The 20,977-nt window shown below is 39.6% G+C and overlaps 1 protein-coding gene across 3 annotated transcripts in view; it reads right to left on the bottom strand.

Annotated features, from left to right (window-relative positions):
• The window catches only part of myo1cb (myosin Ic, paralog b), a 34,414-nt gene that overhangs the window by 9,354 nt on the left and 4,083 nt on the right, over positions 1–20,977 (bottom strand). For 2 of the 3 annotated variants that reach the window (XM_079482121.1, XM_079482123.1), the window contains 9 exons: positions 4,074–4,229; positions 3,870–3,985; positions 2,719–2,917; positions 2,215–2,295; positions 1,765–1,944; positions 1,053–1,151; positions 637–750; positions 406–477; positions 62–181 (listed from right to left, as the gene is read on the bottom strand). In XM_079482121.1, the coding sequence (XP_079338247.1) occupies positions 62–181; positions 406–477; positions 637–750; positions 1,053–1,151; positions 1,765–1,944; positions 2,215–2,295; positions 2,719–2,917; positions 3,870–3,985; positions 4,074–4,229 (1,137 nt within the window). Of the gene's footprint in view, positions 1–61; positions 182–405; positions 478–636; positions 751–1,052; positions 1,152–1,764; positions 1,945–2,214; positions 2,296–2,718; positions 2,918–3,869; positions 3,986–4,073; positions 4,230–10,489; positions 10,720–20,977 lie in introns of those variants that run through there. The other variant, XM_079482122.1, reaches the window with a different exon arrangement.

The raw sequence follows: 20,977 nt of genomic DNA, 5'->3' as shown, positions 1-20,977 counted from the left end.
TAGCAACCATTCTAAATACTTTTTTTAAGTACTTCACTTAAAACCAGACTGTTGATCATACCTTGAACTCCAGAGAGTCATTAATTTTGTTGACCAGCCAGGAAAAAGTGCGTCCGTATATAGCTTTGGATAAAGCGTCTCGTGCTGAGGCTGCCTGCTCTTGATTTAAGGGGCTGATCAGCTGCAACACAAACACAGACAGTGGAATCATGGGAATCCTTCAAAACAATTATTACATACTGTAAACATTACACTCTGTCTTTTAAGTCCAAGTCTAAATCTTTTTAAGTTTGTACCAGTTGCCTGGACATTTCTATAGGGTTGCTAGGGTACCACATTGTAAAAGTGATAAAAAATACAGTAAGCACAAGATCAATATCTTTTTTTAAATGATGGTAGTCATACCTCTTCTCCTTTGGCAATGATCTTTTTATGTGTAAGGGCCTCTTTAAGAACAGAGCCATCGACACCTAACAACTGCAGAATCATAAAAACACACACATACACCATCAGAATACCTCTTCAGTATCACTGCTCCATATGACATTTTAAGAAAAAGAAATACACAACATCATTACAAGTTTAAACGTGCAAATGTGGCCACATGCTCATGACATAAAAAAACTGTCTTCCTACCCTGGCTAAGTATTTAATCTGTGTTTCTGTAGTGATATAAGCATTTCCACCGTCCTCTCCACCATACTGAACATTCCCCAAGTGCAGAACACTGGCAATAATGTTCAAAAGCTCCTGCAGAGACAAAGAGAAAATATAAATATTGTAATATGTATAGAAAGCATTTGCATTTTGAGTCATGAATCTGCAGTTGAATCTGCATATATTTAGTGTTTAAAAAAAGATATGCATCCTTTAGAAAAAAGCACACAAACATACACAAGGCGATGTGCAGGTTTGTTCTGGGTCTGCACCCAGATACAGAGGAAAAACTTTCTCTTTCTGTTTCCTTGAGATCATTCTCTCTGTGAGTGTGTGTGTGTGTGTGTGTGTGTGTGTATGAGATGTGTGGTGATTGGTCAGATGATTGGTCATACCTCAACTTCATCATCTGAGAAACCGATGACACTCAGAGCTTTCCTCACTACCTTCCAGTCATTACGGTCGTTGATGGAGCTCACTTTGGGACAGTTACCCTAAAAAGTGCACACACAGATACATACGCTCACTCAGCAAAACAGAGGAAACAGGGAGGGGGGGCTACTCCTGGCTTCCTCTATAAAACACCAGGGAAGTACAACAGAGGGAGATTCCTGCATATTTGTGTAAACATCAAAAGTGGTTTTCCCACAAGCCTAACAAGAATGCACTGCGCTGAAGGAAGCTATAAACTTACTTTTAGTCATTATGAAACCAAGACTGACCCGACTAACTTTCTTAATGCAAGTTTCTGTTCTTGTTGTGCAAAAGTGCACGTTATTATAGTTTTTCTTTCAGCTAGATTTTATTAACATTAATATTTCAAAATGAACTTTAAATTATTAATTCATAATTTTACATATATATAAAATGTATGGCATTCATATTATTTTACAATATTAATGCCAATTTTAGTTTATTACTATTTATTTTGAGTTATTCAGTTTAACTCCTCAGCAGTTTATTGTTATGGCAACATTTGTTTTTCAAGTAATAATAAGGCCAATATCTAAAATAAATGTTTTAATTAATACCTACTATATATTAGAATTTGGTTCACTAAAATGATCCTAGTTAAAATGTTTTTTTATTTTGTGTACGATCTCTCACCTTCACCAGATACTGGTACTGTTGGGCGTTCTTCTCCAGCCCCAGTCTCCTCAGCAGGTCCTCTTCTCCTCCCTCGATGATCTGATAAAAGATGTGGAAGTTCCTCTCGCCGTGGCTCTGATGCACGACGCGAGACTTCTCCAGTAGGTAGTTCAGAATGTGACCTCCAACAGGAGCACCCTGCCAACGGGGACACCCGGAGCGAGAAGCAGAGGGGACAATAACGAGTTTCTGACATGCAAACACGCATAACACGCAAGCACAAACATGCAGGTGGATGCAGCGATATACCCAACCCAAGGAGAGCATTGTGGGAGTGAAGGTGTATCAACAGAAGCACAATGTTGATGAATCACAGTGATGGAGGCATAAGAATTGGTTGATGATAATGTGACAACAACACTTTTGGGAATGTATACCAAATAGGAATATGGATAGCAAAAGACTCACCTTGAAGTCAAACTGAATATCCATATACTTCCCAAAGCGGCTGGAGTTGTCGTTTCGTAGAGTTTTTGCATTTCCAAAGGCCTGAGAAATATTTAGAAAGCAAAATCTAATTTAAACTGGCATACCCAAAAACAAGTTGTGCTTTGCACAAAATAAACCTAGACCAGCTGCACTCAAACTGACAGATTACAGGAACACATGAAAGAACCACATCTGCAAAACATCTGGCAGTACAGTCTTGTGCGCAGTATCCGTTGGCCTTACCATTTTTAGACACCCTTCATACACCTCCCAATCTTATCGGTCGGATCATAACAGTGTCATATAATTACGGCTGAGGTTTATACTTAAAGCAGGATTACTTCGAGCTCAGAATAAACACTGCTCTTTTCTTGGCATTGCTAAAAGTAATTAGTAGCGTGTTTCTTCTGCCCATGGCAACAGTTACAGACCATACTTATCAGATCATACATATTAGATTTGCGGTACATGTGTAATGTTTACCTCCAGCACAGGGTTGGACTGAAGCAGGCGGTCTTTGACGCTCTGCACGTGCTCGTTGGCGGGACAGGTGACGGCGTAGTACTGCAGGACCTTTTTGGAGGCTTCGGTCTTGCCGGCTCCGCTCTCACCTGAGATCAGGATGCACTGGTCTCGTCTCTCCGTCCGCATGGAGCGGTACGCATTATCGCCCACAGCGTAACTGTATGAAGAACAAGTCAATGTTTACCAAATAACTACATGACGCGAGTAATCCAATATGTCTACAGCTGAAATATCATAGAATCATTGAATTGAATTAATTCATTGTTAATAAGGTAAATATTCAATGAATTAGAACATTTAAAATAATAAATAATTATCTAATAAACATCCACTTATACAGTAAAACGTCTGAATGCTCGAAAGCCTGCAAAAAGTAATTTGGAGTGCTTTTTCTGATGTCTAGGAGTTCGTTTCAAGTAAAGCTGATCGGAAAAAAAGTTACTTAAGACAGGACAAACAAACAATAATAGTACCACAGAGCCACAAATCGAGGCGGCCGCCCGCGGTGCAATCTTGACTTTAAATTAAATAAATAAAAAAATTTGATATATTTCGATAATGTTTTCGATATTTTGAAGAATTTAGGACAGCAAACAGTCCTGGGGCACTTTTGACTACCATTGTCTTTTTTCCTACTATGGTAGACAATGGGGGCAAAATCTGTCTAATACATACAAAAAGTGTTATAAAATCTCTTAGCAACTTGAAAATAACTGCATAAATGCTGGAAAGGCCCAGTGCGAGAATGTCTTTCATTAGGGATGAGCAGGACGACACCAGAGAGGGTCCGTGTTATTTCAGCCTATATGACAGCTGAAATAACCCCCCCAAATCACATCCACAGTCTTCCGTCAGTGTGAGAGGAGCCATCACCTCGACCCCCTGAACTTCTTAACTGACAGCTGAGAAGAATATACTGTAGATTTAATTCCCTCACACAAATTTTGAGTAAAGTTCGCCCTCCTGGTTAAAAAAGGTATGGTGATGTTGTACGTAATGAGTAATCTGTTGCATTTTAAGGCTGTTATGTTTTTGAGACAAATGTATTTCATAACATAAATCAATGTTTCGGACATTGTGGTGCAGAATTGTGGGTAATGATAACTTACATGTGCGGTGAGACTTCATAGAAATTGACGCCCCTGTATCGTTCCATGTGCTGCTTAGTGTAGATCTCCAGGTCCTTGTAGGGGTTCACCGACACCAGCACTGAACCAATGTACGTCTGTGTGTGAAAACACATGAGAACATCAACACTCGGTTGACAAATGAACAAAAACACACCCTGAATTCAGTGAAACAACAATTCTCACATAAATGAGGTTCTCCTTAAAGCGCTTGCGAAGATTCTCGATGAACGCCACCTCGCTGGTGTGGTTCTCCAGCAGGACAAAGTCCTGCACGCCCACCCGGTCCCTGGCGGTCAGGGCGCTCTCCATTGTCACCCGAATTCCGTCACTGCCCACAGCCTAACGGAGCAAGAAAGAGAGAAATTAGACATGAAAATCACACCTAGCGGCAAAGCAATGTAAAGTGATGCAATGCAATGTAAACACACACGGAATATGAGGCCCTCAGAGGACCTGGAGCAAAATAAAGTCTCAACAACACTTCATCACTGCCCCTCCCATTTCATATCACACACAAGAGTTCAGCTCATTCTTAACCCTGTTAATGTTTGTTCTGGACGGTTTGCTCGGTTGATTTTTGAATCAAGCTGATAAAATATTTCTGCATATTAAGTCACACATGTGTTAGGGAAAGGATAACATCTTAAAACTGCAGTACATTTTTGATATTTCACATCTTACTTTCGGCGTTCAAACCAACCCTAACAGTCCTGAATGCATAAAACACAACAACATTAACTATTTATGACAAGCGTCAAGTAAAACAGTCCAAAACACTACACAAAAAGTACCAAAAGGAACAGATGTATGGTGCCATGTATGTAGTATCATGTTTGGTCCACCCTTTTTTGCATATATACTATGGAAATACTGTGGCATCACATCTCACAGATTAGAGTACCATATTAATACCAAGAAACCCACTTACCAAGGTAGACTGCACAACTTTCCCATTTGTTGTACATTACCACTTCCATTAGCTAAAGTTGAGTGTGCTGGTAAAACCCATTCATACTCACATCCTTTATCGCATCATTGTCCTTAAAGATCATACCCCTCTCCAAAACAGAGGCCTGGGTTTTTCTCATTAGATCCCCGAGGTTAGAAAAATCCATGTTTCCAAAACTACCTCAGCCACTGGTACCTATCCAAAGATGCTCGGGCATAAACAAGCAGAGCACGAAAACACACTGTCAGGTTCTAGGACATCAAAGGTGCGTCTGTAATCTCGATCACAGAGGACTATGGGTAACGCTTCCTTGCTTCAACAGAAATATCTAGATACGCACTCGTACACACACTCACTGCCACACAAACACACTTGGATGAACAAATGCGTGATTATGCATTGAAATACACACAGACACATTGTGTGAATGCACCAGCTGCCGCGGCTGTTGTTTTGCTATTGACACAGCAGCGCTCGTCCCCTGGAGGGAGAGAGAGGGAGAGATACAGCACACCTGAGCAATCACTTTAATTAAAGTGATGTACGGCAAACCTAAACAGGGACACGGCTGATGCCATACAACAGTACCGAAAGAGGGTGGACTATGGCGGGAGACAGGAGCCAGCAAGAAAACACAACGGGCGAGAGGGAGCAAGTGTAGTGCCAGGATGTGACATCACTACAGGACCGTCAGCCTGCTGACCACTACAACAGAGCTTCAAAGACAACTTGGAGCACTTGTTCTCCAAATAGTTTTATGTAATGTGAACACAACCCCCCAAATCACAAGGAATCCGTTTTTTACTAATCAGACCTGAACAAGTTTTAAATGCATTGTATTTGTATGGTTTCAACCAAATGAATCCACCATTCAAATGTTTGTGTCATTCATGAGCAGTGTCACATATTTGACTTCATTAATAAGTAAAAAACAGTACTGATTGTTACTTTCTAAACAGTTTACACAATACTTCGTATCTCTCTCTTTATGACAGCAGATGACAAGTAACTTTTAACCAAAGTTAGTGAGTGCAGCTGTAATGTGTCAGAGGAGAACTGGCCCTCCTGGCTGAGTCTGGTTTCTCTCAATGTTTTTCTCTATTTATTCATCATTGGAGTTTTGGATCGTGATGTTTTGACTTGGTCACCGGAAGACTACTGATATTAGGTTAGCTAAAGTCTTCTCTAAATTCCATTAACATTTAATGGTCTTACTTTTTCAAAAATACCATATTGTTTTCTACCTCTTTCTGTGTTTTTATTTTTATTTCTGTTAAGCTGCTTTGAAACAATGCAACATTGTAAAAAGCGCTTAATAAAATTGAATTGAAATGAAATTAATTAAAAGCAAATAAAAATAGCGTGCAGTGCACACAGTCATATTTCATATTTAACAGCAATAACACAGAACTGAGAGTAAACACTGATGATCAAGGCATGTTCAAAACTGAACCGACAGTACAGATAGACCATGACATATTTGGCTGCCTAACTCAACCAGAGAGCTTGTCCAATGCTTTGAAAGATCATTTTCATTGGGACCACAAAATATGAGACTAGACTTACATAAGACATATTTGTTTTTCATTGTTTGCATACCTGTGCATTTACACATATATTATGATGTTCTGTCATGCCCGTAAATTGCGTGTGATGTTTTTTGCAACCACAATGACTGCTGACTTACATAATCTGAGGTTCACTTACACACACACATTATGTGTAAACTATGACAGAAGAAGCAATCAAAACTAAAACTCACGAACATGGTCTCAAATACACGCAATGTTTTGTCAGGTGGATGACCGACATCCAGATAAACAACACTGAAATGATTAATATCTCACAGAGCCTAGTTATTGTCCATGACAAATTAAATATGATGTGTACTGTGACTCATATCTGTGTGGTTGTTGGCAAACATTATCTGCACGTCACCTAGATGTACAATGCATATATTGGTCAAAAGCCATTGAAACGTAGACATTTGAAATAATAAATATGTTGTGACCGAAAAGGAAACCCTTCTCGTTCTTAACTTTCTCCACAAACAGGCTCGGTTACAGCATTGTTCTTCTGTGGGTTTTATGGACCCACCCTGGTCCCCTTCCCCATACATGCTGGTCTATGAAGCAAAAAACTGCACGCCTTTGCCATGTGCTCACATTTTCCAAATCCTGCTTTAAGAAAAAAAAACACAGCAAGTCTCCAAGACAGGTCCACAGGCAACCCATTAGAATGAAGGAGAGAGGTCTTTGCTTGTACAGGCCGAAAGAATCGAGAGGAATTCAACCATAATTACTTTCTGCTTGCCCTTCCAACATCCCACCTATTAATTGTAACGAAAAATCTGTGTCAGGAGGATCTGCCGAGTCGAGCGCCTCAGTCAGCACTTCTCAGATTGCAAAAAGACATTAGCGGTCGTCAGAAAAACAGATGAACAGACACCAAAGCTAAGCTACAATTACGAAGATTGATTTTTTTACAAAAATGAGAATGAAACAGTCTCAAGTGTTTAATTTCTCTAACACAGTGCAAGTCTTTCTGAATCAAAAATAGCTAACAGGTCCTGATTTAAATGGAGGAAAGTGCTGGATATTTATTAACCTAAAGACGTTTTGCTGAAACTTCACTTTTCAGTAGTGTTCAAGTAATGCAGTTCTTTTCTAAATAGTGTTTTTTAAAAAACAATAATGTGAACTAAAACTTTGTTATAACACTGAGAAATCAGAATCATTTTGGTGAAAATCTTCATTTGTGTGGTTCATATACCGTACACAAATGATTTCTCTGATCAAATAAACACATTCACTCATGTTTTAGACCCTGAACAGTGCTGAAGGATGAATGACTCGCAAGAAGAAAATGTATCAAGCATTTTTCCATGTTTAATGAGGCCACATTCCTAGATAAAGAGCAAAGTTATGAAGCACCCCCGTTCACAGCAAGAATGGGGAGAATGGTGGAAAAGAAACTTGTTTGCTTATGATTTTATGCTATTAAGGTTACCAACAATTTCCATCCCGAAGTCATCTGGCTCACTCGATACCTCTCTCTTCAGTTCTCCCCTGTTCAGCAGGAAAGAACAAGGGGTGGAGGCACAAGCCGTTGTGGAGAGCCACAGCTAGATTTATATATCTTTTAATATAGCAATTTTCCCAAGATCAAAGTCGTTTGAGAATACATAATGAAGAAATAATCAACATAATACTGCAATAATGCATTAAACAACATCACACACCAGCGATGACGAGTGTAAAGCGGGCCGCAGGTTTTCTCAGTTTTGTTTATTCCTTTTTTCACGCAAAGTGTAAAAGGGTCGGACGCCTGCCGTTAAGATTTCTGCAGATGGTCAGGGAAGCAAACAAATAGCAAAGTGTCAAAGTGTTACCAAAGTTTTTTTACTTTTTAGAAATTGCCAAGCACTTTCCCCTGTTTTGCTTGTCATGTATTCTGCAGGCAAATATTTCAGTTTATTATTTCAGATGTTTTACCACGGTCAAGTTTGTTTGCATAATGCCCTTATTTCCCTGCAGCTCAGGTTAAGTGATTACGTTCACAAAATTTATGATGCCAACTTGAGCAAAGAAAGTACTTTTCATATACTATATTTCTAAGAGGTCATGCAAACGTAAGATTAACACTACAATATATACAATCTCCATATACACTACAAAGCAAAGACTCTGGCACAGGCATTACGAAACACCTCCCATTTCATAACATCCTTTATTAACCCATCATCTTCAATAAATCTTCAAATAAGATACTCTGCAGCACTTCTTTAATTGCTACTCGGACGGTTAGAAATTCCATGGGCGGCGTTGCAATTCACATCAAACTGCTGACTCGCTGGCTGCCCCCGTGTTAAAGGGGCCATGTTAGTTTGGAAAGTCAGCTGGTGGGTATCAGACAGCGGGGGAAAGTTGACAGACAGGTGTGACTGGCTCTGCCTAAACAGGTGAAAGTGTTAAATCACATGTTCTAATGCATCCACAAGATAAAGTCTCAAAACGCAGTCACAGCACTGCCGTTTGACTAGGAAAGTGACAAACTGTCCTTCAGTCGGGCCTGCCAGACAATGCCTGGCATTCATGTCCAGAGGATGTTTGAAGGGCATCCGTAATGACAACTTACAAACTGCTTACTTGACCTTAAACTCACAGAATAAAACATTTTGTTTTGTTTGGTCATCATAGTACGAAAAGTTCACTTTTGTACTGTTTTGCACAATTAAAAATAGTAACTCAAAATGGAATTATTTGCTGACTAATGAAATGTTAAACAAATCAAAACTATCTTCAACCATCTTCAAAATAGCTTTTATTTGCCTAGACTACTTCTCCGCACACTAAGCATTTTCTTTTCGTCTCGGTCTTCCTTATCTCGGTGGTCCAAACAGATCACATCCCTCCTCAGCCGTCAAGAGCAACATGTCACTTTATAAACTTAATTTCCTGTGCCTGAGATCTGCATCTTCCTGTGAGGAGTTTGGCCCTAAAGCAATCCACTGGAATCTCGGGTGAAACTGTGCATACATACAACAATCTCTCTTCGACAGATACCAGAACTCTGATGCAAGACATTCATCAAACCTTTGCTGTTATTCGCACCTTCAAATGTTTTTCAAAGCTGATGTGAAACTCAAACACGCATAACGTGCTCCTGACCGTAAGGTGTGTTCGTGGAGTATCACAACGTGACATCACAGAGTAGGTGACAAGCCTGAAAACCCCCCAAAATCTCATGCACGTATGCTCGCAGAGGTCTCAGTCTTGTTTGCTTCTTTTGAAGTCACTGTGGCTATCAGCAGAAGGTCGAAGATGACACAGACAGGAAGAAATGTAGCGGGGTGGGATGGCCTGATGACAGGCGGCAGTTTCATTATCTATCCTGCTCTCCTTCAAGCCAGGAATTCAACAGTGTCTGCTGGTTCTAGGCCAGAGATTGCATTACCGTGAACAGAGACTATGGCGTAAACACGGACACTGATAATAAATGTCCAACATAAAAGAGAATCTCCATTGGTTGTGGGCCTGATGATAAACACTAGCTTTTAATTGTTCCCTCAATAATAAATTGGATTCTAAATCGGATACATGGCTGATAACAACAGAATGGAGATTGATTTTATTACCTTAACGCCATTAAAAAACTATGATTCATTCTTCTGCACAACAGTAAAGAAGAGATTTAAATGTCTCACACAATATCCATACAATGGAAGTCAATAGGGTACAATGTTATATGGTTAGCAACATTCTTCGAAACATTTTCTTTGGTGCTACATAGAAAAACAGAGAGTCACGCAGGTTTGAAATGATATAAGGGTGAGTAAACAACGACAGAATTTTAATGTTAACTGTCCCTTTAAATGATATAATAGTCCCAGACTTTACCAACATCCTGGTCATTACATAATGTATGACCATTTTAAAAATCCAAATTGGTCTACTACCAACTATACATTCCAAATGCTGTTTTCTTAAGAACATAAGACATGACAAATCCAAACACAAAATAAATCAAACAATAAGACTTTTCTAAACTTTGGCACAGAACCACATATTTCAGTGTCAATAAGCCGCACACTGACACTGCAGAATGTTCCAGCTGTTTTTGTTTAGTATTAAACATGCTGTGTTCTTACCAGGCCTCGATACTTCATCGTCCTTGTTGCTGTAACAATATGATTTTTTTGTATTTCCAACGCAACAGCCCTTGTTAGAGAAAGTGTTCGGAGTTTGTTATTTTAACTTCTTCGACTCCATGTGTGGGAGCTCCTCAGCTGCCATTTCTTCAACTTTAACTTTTCTCTCCCCTGCGTCTCTCCCTCCTTTTCCCCTCTCTACCCCCTCACTGCCTACAGAGGCAGGAGTCAGTCCTTCTGAAAAATGACACACTCCCCCTCTCTGCCTCCCTTAAGCTCATTCGTTCAGTTTTTCTGCAATAGGGATTAAGGTAAAAGCCCCCCTGTACCAGCCATATAAACAGGATAACAGCACTGTAGAAAGGTGCATAGCTAATGTTAGGTGTTGAATGAAATGCGACCAGTGATTATGCATTTTTCTGCTCTTATTTTCTTAGCCCACCTACTCTTGCCCCCTCCAGCCTTAGTGCATGCTGAAGCAGATTTGTGGCAGATTTCAGATAGGGATCAGTCAGGGAAGCAAGACTGATGTGCACGGACTCAGCTCGAGTCAAAAAACAGGCCAAGCATACCTGACAGGTTATTTGTAATGGCGGCTTTATGAGTTACATACAGCTTGATTTCATTGCAACATCGTTTTAAAGTGCAGCCTAGCCAACAGGTGTGATTTATAGCTGATAAACACACCCCATTTTCTGCTCTTCATCACGTAACACAAGACATGAACAGTGTCCAGATAAACATTATTTATGGTCCTTTGTACTCCGTACACTGAGCTAAACCCCTTACTGGACTCCAAGTGACTCGCCATTATATGCATTTCACATCGCATAAAATTTAGGCAAGATACAAGTTTCTTCTATCTCTGAATACTAACAATTTATTTCTCCCTCCTTTGGTCTTTCCTATCAATCTTTCACTCTCTCTCTCATTCGCTCTCTCTCACACACATATGCCAACATAATGAGAGACCCCGCCTGCTGGAATCTGAGTAATATTTTCCAGACGATGCGAGTTACTCTCTCCATCTGGGAACATTGACATTATAGAACCAGCGTGCAGGGGTAACAGGATGAGGAACAGCTACGTCGCAATTACGCATTTGCTTTAGAAACTTACAGTGAACTTTGATTTATGAATTTATGATGAGCGGCTGCCGTCAGTGGATTACAATGGTCGTCCGTGAAACAGGATAAACAAACAACGGTTTCCATATCATCCTGATCTCCCGGGTAGCTTTTATTATGTCCGTCATAATCTTTGATCTGTGGTAATAATACAAGGTGTTAGCGCTCCACCTTGCTGTGGTTGATAAAGAACTCCTGAGAGAGATAAAGAGAGTTTTACTGAAATTCCATTTTTGTGAAATCAATTTTTTTATGAAACAGAAGCTCTAAATAATGTACATGCAATACAACAGAAGCTTGCTTTATGGTACTTTTTTATGCTTTTTGGTTGTTTTTTAAACCTGGCAGCCCCGATCACTATATGCTTTTGTTTTGTTGAAAGGCATGCAATTTTGGAAAGCGAGCGATTGCTGGTTAATGGTTATTTTTGGGTGACCTGTTCCTTTAAGAGATGGTGTCATCAACATCCCCCCCGTGAATCACCCCTTGAACCTGATGTTAAGTAAAGTTAAGCTTTACAGCAGTCGGCCTACGTGTGCCAGACTCTCTGGACTGAAAGACACCCCACTGCCACGGGTCAATCTGAGACTGCTGGGACACATCCTCACATGGTCTTCTGGCTGAGAAACAAACACTCTGAAGTTTTGTTTGTTATGTGAAGGGTTCCATTCCTTAGAATAGTCAAATGATATCCGTGGGAAAGCACTAATGGAAACTCTGGCTCTTTTCCCTGCACGCTTGTTGTGTTCTCTCACCCCTGTAATACAAACCATATTGGCCACTGTTGGGTCCCATCTCTTGATTTCCTATATTTAGGTCACTTATTCTTAAGAATAAATATTTTCATAATTATATATCTTCTTTCTTATAGCATTAAAATTAGTATTTTAGTTTTATATTTAGTTTAGTTTATATTTAGAAGTTATACAATTAATTCAAGCTACACTTTCTCATCGTTACGTGTTCCCTGGGGATTGAATCCATGACCTTTGAGCTGCAAACAAATAGCTTAACCAAGTGAGCGACAAAACTACTGAAGGTACTCGACTGTTAGCAGTTAGCAACCAATAAAATATTTAGATTCTACGCAGAAGCAATTAGCAAAGAGGTCTGGGCATATTCCAATAATATTCGAATATTTTAGCACAAAAAAAATTTATATTCAAATATTCTTATTTTTGAATTAAGTTAATAAAGACGTAATAAAAAATGTAAATATATTTTTTAAGTCTCAATTTCACATCAAGCTTATAATTAGAACTAAATATTCATGACGCACTAATCATATATCGAGTATATAGGTTTATTTATGTTGAAAAGATTAGCAACGTTGAAATAAAAACATTCGTAAAAACTGCATTTAAACCTGCGCGAAGCGAAGTAATACAAAAACCAAACATACAAAACAGTCTGTGATATATGGTTATCAAGTTTATTTTGTTTTACATGTTCTGATAAGAAAAACAAGCATATATATATCTATTTTACTCTTGTGAAAGTCTGTTCAACAAGCTGACCGTGAGCCGAGCTTAACAGCGATCCGTCAGGCCGCCGTGTGAATTTAAAATATTTAAACTAGTTTGCAATCTGACTGAACAAAGATAAGGACCACAAACAAAATATACAATTCTAACCCTGTGGTGAAGCAGTTTTTTATTCTTATGAAAAATACGAATATTCAAATAGCCTTTTTAATATTCGAATAATGATTGCGGATCGAATATTCAAACATCCGTGCACATCCCTATTAGCTAGCTTTTTAAACATATTAGCATAAATGCTAAAAACCATTCTGATTAGCTTGGTAGCCTCTCTCTAACATGCTAGCAACCACAGAGGGGTCAAATTAAATAACCGCTTCAAAACTTAAAAGTACTCAATCTCTACTTGAAACCTAGAAAACATTCAATACAAAACAGCAATGCATTTGTGAAGCAAAGTTACGAAATTTCTTTATAAACTTTATTTTGGATCATTAAAAAATATTTTCGGTATGTAAATGAATGCGCATGCTTCTCGGCTCAAGCTAAAGGGTTGCTTTTTATGTTCCCCTCTGACTCTCTGAAGTCAATTAACCTGTGCACAAAGAAATCAATTATCAATTTCTTTGTCCCTGACCACAATAATTTCATCTGTCCACATGAGTGTATCTGAAAACGGACTGTCGTCAATATTCAATGATAGTGTGCGTGCGAGAGGAATTTAAATTCAAATATTGTGTGGTGACACATGAAAATTTTTGGTCGTTGAATTTCTCAATCCACCCCTCCTCCTCCTCCTTCTCTCTCTGCCCCTCCCATCTTCTCTCCGCCCACTCTGTCGCAAGCCTATTTATACTCTCAAAAGAGAACAGGTCTATTTTCTGAAACGGTTGTGCTGCGAACACATTCACACTGAGAGGCCAAAGATCAAAAGCAATACACTCTAAAACGTGAAATTAAAACCACTGGCCATTGTTAAAAGTAGACTTCGCCCTTAAAATGAAAGCTGTTATTAACGTACCCTTCCATCATTCCAAACTTGTTTCACTTTCTTTTTGCTGCAAGACTTTGTGAGATTTCCATTACATTTTCTATCCAGTTACAGTGAATGTGGACTGTTGCCTACAAGCCTTAACAAAAAACGTACTTGAGTCTGCAAATTAAACTAATAATTCAGAAAAGTTTGTAAACTGCATCAATTTATTAAAAAATATGTTTATTTACAAGATTATAAAAAGAATGTTTACGAATACTCTTACTTCTCCCTATCATTAACATGCCAAATAGAAAGCTATTATAAGGCTTCAGACAGCTTGGAATACAGCACTATAGCAATATAGCTTATGTGCTAGTTTTATAACGCTTTTATGGCGGTTTCACATCTATTCTGAAGCTTAAAGGTCCCATTCACTGCAACTGAATGGAAATGCAACCAGTACATTTTCCTAAAATCCTCCTTTTGTGTTTCATACAAGAAACTAAGTCATACCGGTTTGGAATGACATAATGATAAGTAAATCATTTTGGGACGAACTGTTGCTTTAATAAGAAATGACCCTGATGTTTGAACTTCGTAACCCCACTCAGTTTGGTTCTGAGCTTACGACATACTTCCTCTCTGTTTAGGCTGACCCCTAACTCAGCACTTCAGACAGCAGCCAATGAATAAACCCTTTTAACATACAAAAAGGTTGCTACACTTTAATCCTGTTTTTCTTTCACTTATTCTCTTTGTTCATGACTTTTAAGACGGTCCCTGAGAATGTGGTTACAGAGCAAACACAACACAATGACAATAAATCCTTCTTTGTTTACTAACGTGTTGCGGCCGTGAGCACTGGGAGTGGTGAGAAAGGCATGATATGGGAAGAACAGCCCGAAGCATCATGGGAAAGGAGGAAGGGGAAAAAATAACTTTTGTTGAAAGAACAAAAAAATGGACCTGCACAGGGAGTTTGAGAGGTATGGAGAAGATAACAAAGGGCCGCATGTAAGACAAGGTTTTGAACAGTCAGCACATTACTAGGTACAGTGACAGACAGAAGCAGGGATATACAGCGAGGGCAAACCCACTGCATTCTCACCATTATGTAGTAATCAGAGGATGTTGTGTTATAACTATACATGGTCACTGTGGCAACGTGGAGTTCAGGAAGTTCTATGCTGACTGACAAAAACAGAGAGTTTGATCTCTTACGTTGTCTTTCATACCTTCATCTCGGGGCATTCCGAGTCATACAGCATCTTGACAAGATTGTGTTAGTGCCTGCCTGGCTTGCTTTCATGGAGCAGAACTAACACATTTCGAGAGAACATGTTGTGCTTGGCTCTGAAATGTATTAGGTGGTTTAAAATCTGTTTATGACTCTTTCTTCTGTGGAACACAAAAAGGAGATATTTTGAGAAATGTATGAGTCTTTTTGTGTCCATATATTGGAATTCAACTGGGGCCATTGTAGTTTGATCATCAACATTCCTCAAAATATCTATTTAATCCATAACTCATGGATTTAGTGCTCGGCGACGATGCGCACAAGCCTGTTTTCCACAAACGCAATTTAACTATTTTCCCACGCTGGCATTTCCTCAAGGGTTTCATAAAGAAACAATCCCCGTGTACACGCAAATGCCCTGCAACAGAGCTGCAATGCTGTAAGGGAAGAAATCTTCGTTTTAAAAACATCAATGATGTTTCCCTTTTCAAGCTACACATGTGTGGGCAGAGCAACACATTTGTGGGTGGACACACGTGGAGCCACGCCCACGTCTGCACAAACAAAAAAGTGAATTAGGAAGGGTAAAAAAGACAAATATTACCTCATCAAAGCACCCATTTTCTCACCTCTGACAAAAACTAGTTAATCGTGTAAAGTTCAAGCGACAAGACTATACTTGTACAGGAACTCCAAACATCCTACTCTTCCAGGAGTCCTGTACCCACCCCCCAACCGGTGCTCCTTTTTCCAGGACCGGTCTGGGATTACAGCACAACGCCGCTGCCTAAGGCCAGCTGGAACTCCCATTGCTTTCATATACAGTCGCAGATGGATTGCCAATGTTGTGGCCATGTCTCCTCCTCCCAGAGCTTAGAATACCCACAATGCCTTATAAGGGCAGGTTATGCTTCACAGCGTGGGACAGGGGGTTCCCACAAGAGTTGCTGTGTCTATCCAATGCTGAGCGGATGGAGGCTGGAACACAGCTGACAAAGCCACCTCCTCCTTCCCTCATTCTATCTCTGGCCTCTATCAAGCTGTGTTTATAACTTTGGGCACCCACACGCTAACAAAAGCTGCAGTGGGGCATATAATGGATAGTATTGCATAGGCTGAGTTCTGAGGGCGTGGACAGAGGTGGATCACTTGAAACACAGCAGAAGTCATAAAAATACTACACCAGACCAGACTCTCTGCAATTTTATTGGTTAACGGAAACCTAAAACAGAGTGCATTGCAGCAAAAGTTACAATTCTTAAATGGAAACACTGTATACATTTCTTTGTTCTGCTGACTGTTCTAGGGTACCTTTGACTACCCTTTTTCCTACTATGCTAGTCGTCTATGATGTACCTGAAACATCAGTTGCATTTTTCCAAATATCTTTCTTTTACATTTACATTTAGTCATTAAGCAGACGCTTTTATCCAAAGAGACAAACTTTTGAGTTTTAAGTTGCCCATGCATGTATTAGACACGTACAATTGCAAAAATTAAAGTGTCGGAACATAAGATACATTCTATCTAAAAGCACCCAGATCTACCGGAAACGTCTCGCGTAACCACACCGCCCAAATCTACGTCAGTTCGTGGTATGATTTGACTAAGACCGCCCAAATATATACGCAAGGAAGGTGGCCGATCAATCACTATGAACTGGTTAACTGGCCAATCATATAGCACACAGCGTTTTTTTAACCTTAAATCCTGTATGCACATTGCATTATATCTAAAACAAACGATAATATTCGTTTTAACCGTGTCATATGACCCCGTTAAACAGTTTTTCTCCGACAGATGTTGCAGCTAAAAACCTTCGTAAACTAACAGAGTGAGAGAGAAAGCTAAAATCCTCTGCTGGATGAATCACAAAGATAAAGAGGCAGGTCATCATGAGTGCAGATTGAGGAAAATAGGCCAACTGGCATTAAGTAAGTGTGACGTACGTCAATTTATAAATTCAGGCTAGTCCTGTAGCTGGGATAATCTGAACATTTAGAATTAATTTTCATAATCTTTAGCAGGGAACTAGTGATATACACAGTATTTTTGTATGTTTATACACGGAACTGCGATGTATTGACATTTTACTCGCTCAAGTCTCTTCTAGATCATTCTGCGTATTTTATTCAAACAGCAACAACTGTTTGTTGGCTATAAGGTGCGGTACATTTTGCCTTCTCACACATTCCTGGTATAAAAATACTGATAAAGTATCACCGTGTAAAATATCACAAAACTGCTTTTTCCTCCATCCCAACTTGAAACCTGACCTTTTAACAGAACACGAGCCACGGGATGAAGCAAACATTTTGGAATCCCATTGTGAAAATCTTTCCCTGAGGAAAACACTAAAGTATTTATTTCAACATCCCATTACAACATCTCAGCTATGACTGGGCCCGACATGACACCATCGGGCGGCTCATATAAGTCATGGGGTAAGGTTAACATAATGTATCAGTGTGTGCATGAATACCACACACAGATCATTCAATGGCAGACCATGTGGCATGACACACAGCTGGTGAACAGACGCTCAGTTGCTGCGACCATCAACCATGAACATGTCGATCACGGGGTCCAGAGAGTTACCACACCCATTCATTCCAAACGTTACAGCCTTAATTATGAGATACCAGCAGTTCCCCTTGGGAAGGGCAAAAGGACAACCACCCTTAAGCCAACAATAAAGCTGATGCAGGAGGATTCATAGTCACACTCGTACGAATGACTCAATAAGCCAAAGTGAATTGCGGTAGAATTTTAAGCGCAAATTTCTTTAGACTAAAAGCTATTACAGCAAATCAAGTGTAGTTGTATCATACAGAATTCATGGAATTTATGTTTCGCATAGAAAATCACTTGTTTTTCTCAAGGAGTCACTTTTCACAACTTGGTGCCCTTCTGGGAAATGAGGTCCAGCAGTAGGTATGTTAAATCTGATGAAACATGCCAGGACATAGTTTCTCACACACACACACACACACACACACACACACACACACACACACACACTACTACGATATCATGATTGCATTCCTAAACACGCTTTTGCTTTTTCATGAGGGCCTCTGACATGAGTGACTATCAAGACATGCTATGGTTCTCTTTGAAGTGCAAAGACATGTCGTGTCGTGAACAGCCTATACTTACAACTATAAAAATATCAGCCGTCATATCGGTTTAAAAATAAAATGAATCAGGTCTATGAATCAAGGAAATGTGAATATTGATTTCTTTTTTGAATCTTTCCCTAAAGGATGATGCTAATAGTTAAATCATCTCTGAAGTAGATTATAGCATTTAGTATTGGAGCCTCTAGTCAAAATATTACATAATACGAAGGAGTCATGCATTACACATGTCTGTCTCTATAAGACCGAGGTCAAGAGATATACTAGGACAGATCGCCCACCAAGTAACAGGCCTCAACAGGAATTGCACTATCATCAGGCCTTTTTTTCCATAACAATGCAAACACTGCTTATACTTTATGCCTCACCCCTTCACGTTAATTTGAGACAATAAAAACTGGTCAACAAGCCTGGCTCCATATGCATATTATACCCTCCCTGTTCCATCTCTGTGGCGTGGGTGCAAGGACACACCTGGCTTGGATTGCATGACTTATCTACATGCCAAAGAGAGTCTTATTAAAGATTAACCCACAACCTCCCAATATTCCGATTGTGAGAAGAACCAGTATCAGCTCATAAAGGTTTCATTTCAAAGGTCTTTGATAAATACCCCTGCTGAACTCAGTCTTGATTTATCTAAACACATCACGAGTATCTGTGAAGGATGGTACCATGAACATCCGGGTACAGATGTGCAGCACAGGTTCAGGGTAACATCAAGCATGTTTTTGTCTTAGCTGAACATTTCAAATCACATATTCAAGTCATTACACGTAATTCTAGTTAAAGTGAAGCCACTATCAGATCTGCCAGTCACGCCACAAAGCACGACAGAACGCAAACATTATGTTTAATCAGCCGAACAAGAATGAATAAACTGACAATAAATTCCACAGTGCTACGAGCAAAAAGATGTAATCACTGCTGTAATTTCATCGGTGTGCTTTTTTTCCAGGGAAAATCTCTGGAAAAAGGAATGTAACCTCAGCCGCCAGTTTTAATCCCACGACTGCAGCCCCAGCATCCACCCGTGTCAATCGGGGCACAGTTTAAGCATGTGTCAAAGGATCTCAGAAGGCTTACAGAATATCTAACACCATCAGGTTAATCAGTAGTTATGGAAGTGTGTGTATGCGTCTAGGTGAGTAGGGCAAAGCTCCTATTCCAACTTGTCAGCAAAAAACAAGAGAGCAGGAAAATCTCAAATGACAGTAACTCTGAACATCTAATAAGATGTGGTGGACTGACTCTCTTCCTCTAAACAAACTAGTTTTAATTGTTCACTTCTTTTACAGTAAAAGTCATAATTTCTGTCTCCTTCATGGTAATACCTGTAGCAATGTACTAATGGCTACAAGGAACAAGCACCATGGCAGTACTTTGAATAACCTCAAGTACTGTGTACATATCAAACTTCTATGGTACATTTACATGTACATTTAGGCTCTTACCACTGAGCTACAGGAATTTGTTATTATGTGATATTACAATCATATTATTAATAAGGGATGAACAAGAAACTGTAGAGCTGCAGATAAAAGTCATCATTCTTGCAGTTTTTTCTAGGGCAGGGACCTCGATGGGAAAACTGAAGTGGAAAAGCCACAGCTAAATTAAGAAAAACTGCATATCCTTCAATGAGCTCATGACTCACCACAGGGCAGAAAGACATTGACACACCACACACAAGTCCACATTCTCAGGGTCTCTTTGTGTCCCCCAACCTCCCGTTCTCAAACTAAAACAAGACGAAAGACGAAGTTTACTGTTCATACTGTAAGCAAATATCATGGTTCACAGCACTTCTGAACTCCACGGATCTCCTTTGTTCCTCTTTATGCAAACATTCAACACCGCAGAATTATGTAGTGCTTTTATACACTTGTTGAGACTTAATATTTAATGTCAACATCAAATGGTGTCACCAAATAATGCAATGTTTTTGCCATATTTAAAAGTCAAGTCTAAGAGAGTGTATAGAGACCCACGGTTGGTTAGTCCTGAGAACTTCCTGTTCTGGGTCTCACACACACAGGTGTATCCCCTTTTGAGATCTCACGGACACGCTGACAGCTGTCTGGTTGACAGACCAGCAATAAGGGAAGGGCTGGTGCACACAAACGCACAAATTACACAGCCACGAATGTCACCAGCCCTCCCACCCTGAACCAAATATTCGGCAGCAATCTCATATCTCATCCTCGCCACCATAAACGCATGAAGAACACGGAGTGATCGGACGATAATGAAACAGCCTAAACAAGAACTCGCTGCAGTCGATACAGCAAAAGTGATTTTGTCTGACGCTAAGTACGTCTCCTTGCTGGATGGAAAACTACGCGCGCTTACTGTACGTGGCTGACCCATAAAACTGAGCAGAAAGTTGAGACGGCTGGAAAATAACTCACGTATAAAATGTCTTTAACCAAAAAACAGATTTCTGTAGCTCTTAAAATATACTCTTTATGAAGCTGTGCCCCAAAGTATTTCCCTTTAACCCAGTATAAGCCTTCTTCTAAATTTA

Source organism: Barbatula barbatula (assembly GCF_947034865.1).
Source record: "Barbatula barbatula genome assembly, chromosome: 19".
Taxonomy (NCBI): domain Eukaryota; kingdom Metazoa; phylum Chordata; class Actinopteri; order Cypriniformes; family Nemacheilidae; genus Barbatula; species Barbatula barbatula.
Note: the sequence above shows the minus strand (reverse complement) of the source record. Positions and strands in the feature narration are given on the sequence as shown.